Source organism: Triticum aestivum, chromosome 1D (assembly GCF_018294505.1).
Source record: "Triticum aestivum cultivar Chinese Spring chromosome 1D, IWGSC CS RefSeq v2.1, whole genome shotgun sequence".
Lineage (NCBI taxonomy): Eukaryota > Viridiplantae > Streptophyta > Magnoliopsida > Poales > Poaceae > Triticum > Triticum aestivum.
In genome coordinates, this window is record NC_057796.1 from 417,817,367 (window position 1) to 417,829,744 (window position 12,378).

General features: G+C 41.8%; 1 protein-coding gene across 1 annotated transcript; it reads left to right on the top strand.

Annotated features, from left to right (window-relative positions):
* Nucleotides 1–1,611: 1,611 nt before the first annotated feature.
* On the top strand, nucleotides 1,612–5,040 carry LOC123159896 (disease resistance protein RGA5). Its single transcript, XM_044577707.1, has 4 exons — nucleotides 1,612–2,238; nucleotides 2,299–2,429; nucleotides 3,072–3,701; nucleotides 3,972–5,040. The coding sequence occupies exons 1-4, from the start codon at nucleotides 1,612–1,614 to the stop codon at nucleotides 5,038–5,040; spliced, it is 2,457 nt and encodes an 818-aa protein (XP_044433642.1).
* The last annotated feature ends 7,338 nt before the right edge of the window (nucleotides 5,041–12,378 follow it).

The window sequence follows — 12,378 nt, forward strand, 5'->3', positions numbered from 1 at the left end:
TATTGTGTTGTTCCAATTGCAGCCACTCAAGGAAAAAATGTGTTAAGATCCCGACCTAATATAATTCAAAATACAAATAGTAGCTTCAGCTGTTCTTCACTAATTTCATTAATAGTCCAAAGAAAAATACTCTTGGTGCTGCTTGACTCAACCCGTTCGCGAAGTGCCACTGCCCACGAACCAAAAAAAATATCAAGAGAAATTATGCTGGATGATAAAAGAAAAGGAGGACATTGGGAGTTGCTTTGGTGCCAAGCTACCTCAAAACACAGTAGATGCAGAGCATTTGCAGGAAAAAAAAACTGTCTATCTCTGAATACCTGAACAAGGCACAGTTAACGTTGGTTCCGTTATCCAACATAGGCATGTGGGCCAGTGTGAACATTTCTACTCCCTCCGTTCCTAAATATAAGTCTTTTTAGAGATTCCACTATGAATTACATACGGAGCAAAATGAGTGAATCTACACTCTAAAATATGTCTATATACATCCGTATGTAGTTTGTAGTGGAATATCTAAAAAGACATACATTTAGGAACGGAGGGAGTAGTTAGTTAACTACTCCCTCCGTTCCTAAATATAAGTCTTTGTAGAGATTCCACTATAGACTACATACGGAGCAAAATGAGTGAATCTACACTTAAAATGCATCTACATACATCTGTATGTGGTCCATAGTGATATCTTTACAAAGACTTATATTTAGGAACGGAGGGAGTACTACTACTACACTAATGTACACTCTGGCCGGCAAGATGCATATATGGATGGTTTAATTAGCCTGAACACTTAGTTACCAATGGTCTTACCCCGCAAAAAAAAGTTACCAATGGTCTTAAACTCTTAATCAGCTAGATGATACCCCGCGCGTTGCTGCGGCGGTAATCATTTGCAATATGCTTCAATTAGATTTGATTGTGTGGAATATAACATTTAAATTAATTAAAATTTGATCAAAATAAAAATAAACATGAATTATTATATTTGATCATGTATAGTTGTAAAATATTTATTGAAAATAAGTACTCCCTCTGTCCCATAATATAAAAACACTTTTGAGTGGTGTAAAAAACACCTTTATATTATGGGACGGAGGGAGTAGAATAATAGAATGAAAAATATTTTCTCATGCATGGTTGCATATGGTGTTGGGTCTTTTTCATGCATGGTTGCATGTTGAGGTGAGTCTTATTCCATGCATAATATTATGATGATGTGGCATGCTTATATGTTGAGATAAATAAGATAATGGGGGTGAACTTCATAGATATATATAGGATTCGCTGGCTTAAGACACGCAACGCTAGTTGCCTGTCTTGTTCTCTCCGGCGCCTGCGTGTATGGTTATTGGTTACTCCACTTGTTTGGATTCTCCCAACGGTAACTCCAAAGACAGACACAAACAAGAGATGGAGTGCAGAAAACAAGGAGAATGATGATGTCCTAAATATGGTGTCCCTGTTCTTAATTTGCTTGCACCGTGTCACAACTAGTACCCACCAAATTGTTTGGTCATTTTCCCCAACCAACTTCTCTCCACTCCCAGCACACATACACAAACAAAGAGACCGATGGAGCGAAGAGACCGGCAATAGAGAGGCTCGTGGTCTATGGCGCATGTGGTGAGCGCCTCGCTAGGCGCGTTGGGTCCCTTGCTGGTGAAGCTTACCGGCCTGCTTGCCGACGAGTATGGCCGCCTCAAAAGCGTTCGGCGTCAGATCATGCCACTTAGATATGAGCTAGCCAGTATGGAAGCTGCGGTCAGGAAGTATTCTATGCTAGAAGATCCAGATATCCAGGTCAAGCAATGGATCTCCATGGTGAGAGAGTTGGCATACGATATAGAGGATTGCATAGATATTTTCATTTACCGGATCGGCAATGGTGGACGTCAGAGCGGCTTCAAGGACTTCTTCTGCAATACCACTCGCCAACTAAAGGCCCTTGGAGCACGACGTGGAATCGCCGACCAAATCGATGAACTCAAGGCTCGGATCAGGCATGTGAAAGAGCTCAAGAACAGTTACAATCTGGATGCTACTACTTGTAGCATGTCTAGCCATATAGCCGTTGATCCACGACTATGTGCTATTTTTGCCGAGGAGACAAATCTTGTGGGCATTGATGGTCCAAGAGATGATCTTGCCAAATGGATAGTGGACGAGAAAGTCATACATAGTAGGGTGTTGTCTATTGTTGGGTTTGGTGGATTAGGGAAGACAACATTAGCCAATGAGGTTTATCACAAGGTTCAAGGGCATTTTGATTGCCGGGCTTTTGTATCAATCTCACAGAAGCCAAACATAAGAAAAATTATCAACGATCTAATCTACAAATTGCCTCACCCAGACGGGTTCACAAATAATAGCGACATTTGGGATGAAATTACATCTATTGCAAAGCTTAGAGAGCTACTGCAAGATAAGAGGTAATTGAACTCCTTGTTTTCCTACAAAACATGACTCGTGCATATTTCTCTAACATTTCTGCATATATTATCTACAGTGTGGTCATGATACACATTTACAATAAACTAGATATAATAACATAACAAATATTCGTGATACACTTAACTAACTAGAAGAGTTTACGATGCATTTACAATGTTGGAGTTTCATATATAACTTCCATTGGTTTCTTCCATATCTCTTTTGCAATTAATTAATCCATTTATGATTATTTCAACAGACAATGTTGGAGTTTCATGGCCCATTTACTATATCTTCTATTATAATTTCATAAATACTCAACGATGTATTGTGACATAGTGTTGCCAAATCATAAATAGTGAAGAGATTTTGCTTTTGATTGGGTAACTAGAGTAAGTTTCCTTTAGGTACAAAATTCAATACTACACAAGTAGAATAAACTCTATATGTAAACTTAAGTAATGAGCATGATACATATAAACAATAAGCATAATAAACTTGATTTAATTTGCTAGTTGAGTACATGAAGCACACAAAATGTTCCGGTTTGATGGTCTATTTATGGCATGCAAGATTTGCACCTTTTAGCTGAATTTCTTATCATAATTTATTGGTGTATAATATTTATTACTATGTGCTAGGTATCTTATCATAATTGATGATTTATGGTGTACACAAGCATGGAGCACTATCAAGTGTGCTTTACCAGAGAATAATTGTTCTAGTAGAATAATAGCTACTACACGCATTAGAGATGTAGCAAGGTCATGTTGTCCAAGCTATTATGACTGTGTGTATGACATGGAAGCCCTAAGTGATCTGCACTCCGAAATATTGTTCCACAAAAGAACTTTTGGCTCTGAGAACTGTTGCCCAAACACGTTGAAGGAAGTTTCAGATAAAATCCTCAAAAAATGTGGAGGCTTACCATTGGCAATTATAACTATCTCTAGTTTACTAGCAAACAAACCAGTTGTCAAGGTAGAGTGGGAGAAGGTTAATAAGTCAATCGGTTCTACTTTGGAAAATAACAAGAGCCAAGAGGGAATGAATAGCATATTATGCCTTAGTTATAATGATCTTTCACCTAATCTCAAGACATGTTTGTTGTATTTAAGTGTTTTCCCCGAGGATTATACTATTGATAGGGACAAGCTAGTGAGGCGATGGATAGCAGAAGGCTTTATCTCTGAAGAGTGTGGACAATGTCAGCAAGAGGTCGCTGAGAACTACTTCTATGAGCTCATCAATAAAAGCTTGGTTCAACCAGTGTACATTGGTTATGATGGCAAAGCTAGTACCTGCCGAGTCCATGACATGATGCTTGATATTATCATTTCAAAATCGGTTGAAGATAATTTCATTATTGTTGTTGATGGAGAAGGAGGACAAACGTGCTTGCCAAATCATCATGGTTTTATTCGAAGACTATCCATCCAACACATTGGCAGGGAGCTTTCTTATGCATTGGCATGTAAAGATCTACGCCATGTTCGATCTCTAACTGCAACGTCGTCAGATTGCATCAAACACTTGCCTAGCCTTGTTGAATTTGAAGCTTTGCGTGTACTAGATTTTGAGGATTGTGAGGGTTTGGACGAGTACGATATGCACAATATGGACAAATTGTTCAACCTAAAATACCTCAGCTATAGGTGCACGGGCATATCAAAGCTACCATCAGGGATTGTAATGTTAGGTGAGCTAGAGACCCTAGATCTTAGGGATACATGTGTGCAAGAGTTGTCATCTGGAATAGTTCAGCTCATTAAACTACAACACCTACTTGTTGCAGTGGGAACTAAGATACCAAATGGAATTGGAGTAATGAGGAACTTGAGAGTCATTTTGGGCTTTAATATTACCCGTAGCCCAGTAGCTGCAGTGGAGGATCTCGGGGACCTAACAAGGTTGTCTGAACTTGACATATATTTAGATGGTGGAGGACCCGAGGAGTACAAAAGACTTGAACAAATGTTACTTTCCTCACTATGCAAGCTTAGCGACGGTAAACTCATGTCTTTACGGATAACTAGGTATGGTGGTTCCCTTGAATTCTTGGATTCTTGGTCTCCATTGCCGTTTTCCCTTCAAATATTTTATATGTCCAGCGATTGCTATTTCGTGAATGTTCCAAAATGGATTGCACCAACACTCAACAGCCTTACTTACCTGGACATTAATTTAACCGAATTAACGGAGAAGGGTCTACTCGCTGTTGGGGAGCTCCCAACCTTACTTTGCCTAGAACTGTGGTTGAAGACAGGACCAAAAGATAGGCTAATTATAGTCAAAGACATGGGATTCCCAAGTCTGAGGGAGTTCAGCATCAGCGGGGAAGCCGAGGCATACGTAACGTTCATGAAAGGCGCTATGCCCAGGCTTGAGAAGCTTGGTATTCCATGCCTTGTGTCAGTGGCAACTACCTATGACTTCTACATAGGCATTGAGCATCTCACTTGTCTGAAACAAGTAATAGTGGTGCTTGGCACAGATGGTTGCGCACCTTCCGAGAGCAAGGCTGCAGCTGCTGCGATCAGGAACGAAGCAGTAGTCAACCTCAACCATCCTACAATTACTATTTTTGGGGAACCAAGAGACTCAAAGTGACCAGGAAAAATGCAAGGATGAAGTGACACTGATGGGAACCAAGAGGTAAGTAATACTAATAGTACATAATTTGATCTTGCATCATGCATCGTTCTAAAACATGGCTTTATTTTCTCCAACAATATGATTTCCTTTTAAGTTACCAAAGCTTTTGAAAGCATCTCAAATACATGTTGCATGTACTTCTTATTCTACTAGGTGAAGGTGATGTGGAGCTTATTAGCTAGCTTGCTTGAGATTAATGTCACCTACATCCAAATTACAAGATGAAAACTACAAGCTCAAACAGGGCGAGACCCAAAAGAGTGCTTCAATTTCTACTTGCTACTCCCTCCGTCCCATAATATAAGAGCGTTTTTGATACTACACTAGTGTCAAAAAGTTCTTATATTATGGGACGGAGGGAGTACATAGTACTACATGGTGTGTTTGTCATTCCCATTGGTTACTTTTCATGACTGAGACTGAGTTAATTGCACAGAAGTACCACAATTCGGGCATCACATGCAGATTGGTACCACGATTGCTAATCTTTGCATGTCAGTACCATGATTGCTCCAGGTTTTTTCAAATAAGGCTAAAACGCGTATTTATACGTATTGACGCTCGATCTGACAGCTCGGGCCCACCCGTCAGGTGCCACGCTGGCCAATCGGCGCGTGCCCGCGCGCTGACTAGGACGAGCCGGTGCGCTGCTGCCTCGAACCCGGTCCGGTCGCACCAGCTCGCCCCCGCCGCACCATTCCCCTCCCCTCCTCCTCTCCTCACTCGTTTCTCCGTCGCCGCCGCCTGCGTCCCGACTGCCGGCCGCCGCACCGCCCCGCCGACGCCATGGTTTTGGAAGACGAAAGCAGCGACGACCAGTCTAGCCTCCCGTACATGCATTCTTCCTCCACAGACGGTCTCAACGAGGTCAGTACAGTGAGTTTAGGGTTAGGGTTACAGATTTGGGATTTCTTGATTTGGTTGATTTTGGTAGGTTTTGATTTGCCCATTGTCTTTGTGTGAGCTTCTGCAGGTCCCTTTCAGCATTGAAGATCCAGATTACAAGGGGCTTGAGCTGGATGTGATGTCTCCATGTGAGAAGCACGGCATGGCATCTGAGAGGCTTGTTGCCTTTGAAGGAACAGACACAGGCAGACGGTTTTTAGCATGTGCACAGCCGGTATGGATTGTAGGCATAGTGATTTTTTTTCTTACTTTGTCAGTGCCATATTGAACTCTGTTTGCTGGAGTACTCTCCTTGCTGTCAACATTTTGGTTCATAGTGGCATTAGAGTAGCTTATTTAGGTCAAGCATGAGTATATTTTGCTGGAGTACAATGGCATAGTAATTTTGGTTAATAGTGGTACTAGAGTAGCTTAAAAATGATAACTAACCTAGGCATAGTGATTTTGTTTTTCTGTTTGCTGGAGCCATATTGAACTCTGTTTGCTGGAGTACTCTCCTTGCTGTCAACATTCTGGTTCATAGTGGCATTAGAGTAGCTTATTTAGGTCAACCATGAGCCATATTGAACTGTGTTGGTGTTGTTCTTGTTTTTGCAGGCAGGTAGCAATTGTGGCTTTGTTGAATGGGTTGATCACCAGTGGCCCCCAACAATGCAGAATGCATTGTTGAAGCTATGGGCAATGGTTTAAGATGCCAAAACTGCTAGGGTGAATGACAATCTTGAAAGTTCTTTCACTATCCACCATCTGACAGAAGAGAAGACCAAGCTGGATGCCAACTATGACAAGCTAGTCCAAGATGTGCATGAGCTGATGAACTTCCAGGAAGATAAGGTGGTGGATTTCAGACATCTGCAGTCTGCCATTACATATCAGCAGGAGGTAAGAAAAGAACTGATTGATGATATGAAGGCACAGATGGCAAGTGAGATGGCAAAGAAAGATGAAGAGACCCAGAAACTTACTCTCAAGTATGAGCTGCTGCTCAACCTGACAAGAGCTCAAGCAACAGTCATTCAGAACTTGAAGCTGAACAAAATGAAAGAGAAGCAAGTGCTTACTGAAGCTAGTATGAATTTGGAGCTGAAGAATGCAGAGCTAACAAAGTGTCAGGAGAAGCTCACCCAAGAGAAGCTAGAGTTGAAGCTTGAGGTTGCTGATCTGCTTAAGGGAAATGAAAAGCATATTGAAGAGAAGTGGCAGTTAGAGTTTCAGAATGAAAAGTTGAAGGAGAAGTTCAGGGGGATTCAGGCCATCTTGGAGAAGTGAAGAAGATGAAAATGAGATTAGTGGCATTGCTGACCTTTTGGGAATGATGGTTGTGTAATGACCTAGCATCTAGGAACTAAGGTTGTGTACTGTATGCTTGTACTAATGGTGAACTATGGCTGTGTATGTATGTAGTAGTTATGCTATTCATCCTTTTGTGAGAAAAGGATGAACTATGCATTTGAAGTTGAACTCCTCTATGTATTGTGAACAATGGTTATGTATGGCTATAATGAGTTGAACTCCAGTTTCTTATTATGTATGGATATGCTGATTATGTAGAAGGATATGTTGATGATGATACATTATGACAATGTTGCAGCAAACCACTCATGTCATACAAAATAAAAGAGGAACAAGACTGACTAAATCTCATTGCATCAGAAGATAACTTCACTGATCCATTACAACTTGGCTTAAACTAGAGCAACTAAACCAGACAGGACATTGCATTTAGATTGGCTGCAACTAAACCAACTAACTAACTTAATATCTTGCCTGCAACTAACCCAAGCACAAATATAGTGAAAAGAAACAACACATTGTGAAATTTGGCCCTAATCCCTACAATCTCTGCATTCTTCTCTCTGAGTTGAGTTTGCAGAGACAGAAACATGGCCTCCCTTGTGCCATCATCTTCACTTGGAGTCAGCATTGGAAATTGATCTTCCTCTCTGGCAACAGTTGCACCTTTAAGCCTCCATACTTCATCACGTAGATCCCCAATGAGCTCACTCCAGAATGTGGGCAATGGATCATCATGCCATTGCACAAATCCACAGCCACCGTGCTATTAAGATGCAGAAACAAATTTCCAAAAATATATCATTTCACATACTATTGCACAGAAGAAAAAGGAAGGAAATTAGGCAAAAAAACAACACTCACCATAGCATCCACGCAGCTATAGTACCTCCTACCAGGGTTCTGCCTGCTCCAGGAGATCCATCTTGGCGCCTTCCTCGGAGGTGAGCAGTGGCGCATCACTAGAGGCTCGTATGCCATTGGGAGCTCGCGGTAGCGCACCGGCGAGCGCGCCTCCTCCCCCCTCCTTCCTGCAGCTCGACGAAATCCGGGAGCGGACCCGGCACTGGACGACCACGACATCTCTCTCTCCACCGCCGGCCCCAGTCAGCGCCTCCACGCTGAGATTTCTCCTTCTTCTCCTTTGCTGCGCTCCAAATGGACACTGCGTGGACGAACCCTAGTTTCATTCCCAAATCTGAGATCTTGTGTTGTCACTTTAATAGTAGGAGAGGTACCTGTCCCACATGTCAGAATCCCCAAATGTGGTACTGCATGTTATGTGATGCCCCAATATTGGTACTGACATGCAACAAATAGCAGCAGTATTGGTACTGACTTGAAAGAAGTAACTGAAAATGTGTTACTGCTTTGCAAATACTGGTACTCCACCTGAAGTTCAACATTACAATAACCACCTCAAGTTCCACATTAAGATAACCACCTCAAGTTCAACATTACAATAACCACCTCAAGTTCCACATTCAGATAACCACCTCAAGTGGCAACAACACATCAACATGAGCATCAAGTTCAACCAAAATAACACCACATCATTTCAAATTACTTGGCTCCTCTTCCTCTGCTAGCAGTGAAGTAGGACATCCATCCAGTGTGTGTACCATCAGTAGGAATGTCAGCATATTGCCTGGGGGCACTGAATGGCCTTGGAGCACCTCTTCCAGCTCCTCTTCCTCTGCCAGCTCCTCTTCCAGATGGTGGTGGTGTAGTAGAAGTAGCAGCTCCTCTTCCTCTTCCTCTTCCAGATGGTGGTGGTGTAGTAGAAGTAGCAGCTCCTCTTCCTCTTCCTCTTCCTCTTCCTCTTCCTCTTCCAGATGGTGGTGGTGTAGTAGAAGTAGCAGCTCCTCTTCCTCTGGCAGCTCCTCTGGCAGCAGCTCTTGGCTGTCTTGCTGTTGTTGTAGTAGAAGGACCAGCAGCTCTTGGCTGTGAGTTACTTGGAGTATCCTTACAAAGAAAAGGAAAACAGTTAATAATGCTAGAAAGAAATGTACAAGAAATAAAGGAAAGATTTGTATATTTCAAGGTGAAAAATTATTACCACATGCTTATTCTTCCTCAAAGCTAGCTCAGGCTTCAACTGTTTAAGACAGTTTGTGTACCTATGCCCTTGGAGACCACAATTGCCACATGTTATGGTCCCCATTCTTGAAGTGTCTTTTGGCTTTGGTACTTCAAATTTGCCCTTGATCCTCTTTTCTTTCTTTCTTCCTCTCTTGATTTTGAATGCAGGTGGTTCTATGTCTGGACCAGGGGTCCTTGTCCAATCATGCTCACCAGGCACAGGAAAGATCATTGGTTCATAAGCTGCAGCATAAAAATCTTTCTTGAAGAATTTGCTGACATAATCCTCTGGTTTCCTTTTAGCCTTGTTTATTGCAGAGATGGCATGGTTGCAAGGTATGCCACTAAGGTCCCACTTCCTGCATCCACAAGTCTCAAGTTCCAGGTTGACAGCATGTGTTTGCTGCCCACTTGTAACTTGCCATAAGTTGACCCCTGCCTGTATTGGCTTGCAATATCTGGCCCTCTCCTTCTCAACCTCTAGCTTCTCACTGTAATGAGGTGTTATATCCCATCTTGCTGCCTTTACACTCTCTCTGTTCCTATGCCACCTCACCATCTGCTTATCTTTTATCCCATCACACATTGTCCTTATAGGTTTTCTCCTAACATCTAGAATGTACTTGTTGAACACCTCAGACAAGTTGTTCACTACCAAGTCAGTCTTGCAGTTTGTGTCAAATGCATGCCTTGCCCATGTTTTTTTTGGTATTGCAGTAAGCCACTCCCAAGCTTCCTCACTTTCAGCTCTAAGATCATTCATTGCAATATTAAATTTGTGTTCATTGTAGGCATAGCTAGCATTATCCATGCACTTCTTAAGATCTTCACCCCTAAACCCAGCATTTTGGAAATTTGCATATAAATGCCTAAGGCAGAATCTTTGGTTGCAATTTGGAAAGACAGCATTCACTGCATTCAATAACCCCTGACACAAACAATTTAACAAGTCTAAGCTACAAGGTAAATAAATATGCACCAATGAAACTCTTAGCTACTGTTAACACTTGTGCAAAACAAAATGAAATGTGCAAACACATACCTTTTGTCTATCTGACATTATAGTATAAGGTCCAAACTTGCCCACTTCTCCACCTAGGCAAATTTTCAGTTGGTGTAGAAACCAACACCAACTAGGTGTGTCCTCTTGTCCAACTATGCCAAATGCCAGTGGATATATGTTGTTGTTGCCATCTCTACCAGTGGCAGCAAGGAGTTGAGCTCCTGTAGTGAGCTTAATGAAGCATCCATCAACACCTGCATAATCAACATTTCCAAACATTAAATACATTCAAGTGATATACAATATGGAGTACTCTACAATATGTAAATGGTGCACAAGGTTCAGGAACTAACCAATGAATGGCCTACACCCATTGAGAAACCCCTCCCTTGCTCCATTCAGGCAAAAGAACATGGCATGGAATCTTGGGCCTGGGTGGGGTATTTTTGCATTTGGTACTGGAGTAACAGTAGTGACTATTACTCTACTCCCAGGGTTTGTATCCATGACAGTCTGAGCATAGTCTTTAAGCCTAGGATATTGCTTCTTGTGATCTCCTAAGACAGCTTCAATAGCTATGTTCTTTGCCCTATATGCCATGCACTTGGGCACATCTACACCATATTTTTCCATGCATGCATCAATTATTGTCTGAATACCAGTAGTTATATCAGATCTGAAGAGATGCTCATATTTCTGTGCTAGCCACTTAGCACTAACCCTGGTGGTCTCAGTGGTACTAGGGCAAGTGTGCTCTAGTCTCATCTTCTTAATTACAAAGGTTTTCTCCCCTTTTATAACTGCTGCCACCATAAAGAACTGGCAATGTTTATCTGGACACTGAACAATTATCCTCTGATCTGAATTCCTGTGATACTTAAAATTCCTGGCCTGAGTGATGTGCAAATTCAACAAAGCATCTCTGAATTGATGCTGATCCCTAAAACACAACTTCATACACAGTTGCTCATGTGGTTGCTCCATTTTCTCATTGTACCACTTCCTAGTAGGCCTTTTCTTTGCCCTACTCTTCCTTTTCTTTGGTAGGACAAAAGAGGATGGCTCAAAACCATCATCATCACTCTCCCTCAACAACCCCTTCTCTTCTTCATCTGATGAGGATGGTCTGAAATCAGGTTCAACCTCTGGTAGCTTACTAGAATGTGACCTAGTTGTTGGTCCTCTTCTAACTGGTAGCTTCTGCTTCTTCTTCACAGGTTCAACTATAGTTTCTTCTTCTTCTTCAAAAGTCCTATCTTCCTCTACCTCAAATGGTTCCTCAACTTCAGTGTCACCCTCATAATGCAGCATTTCTTCCTCTTCTGATTGCTCATCATCTGATTCTTCCTCTTGTACTTCTAGCTCTCTCTGTCTCTTTCCCTCTTCCACCTCTACATCTTCATCATCACCCATGTAATGATGGTCATTTCCAATTTGAGCATCCTCATCAGAGGCATTAGCATCACTGTCCTCATATGCCTCAAATCCTTGATATCCCTCTTCTTCTTCTTCCAAAACTGCTTTCAACTTGGCTGTTGCATTCTTGCTTTCTTGTGTGCAAACACCAGCAGGATGAGGTGTGCTAGAGTTGCTACATTGACTCTCAAAAACTACTCCTTGCTGATCAACAGCTAAGATAGGAGGCTCACTCAGATCGAAAACAACAGGCTCTTGGTACACCACAGTGGACAACTCTGGCATTTGACATTGCTGCAACTCAAAATCAGTAACAGGGGGTGGACAAGCCCTGACTAGCAAATCAAGCACCAATTTGTCCTGGATCTTCCTCTTTATCTTTTGTAATTCTGCATGACTGTCTACCAAATCCAGCCCTTTCTCTCCTAAAGATGGATTTTCAATGTGAAACAAACAATCATATGCATTAAATCCTTGGGTTTCCATCACTGCAACCAAATTCAGATAAGTAATATTTGAACCACACAGCTTCATCTCCAATGGTTCTCTTGCATCAAAATGGATCCTTAATTGCCAAATGTCTTCATCCAAAC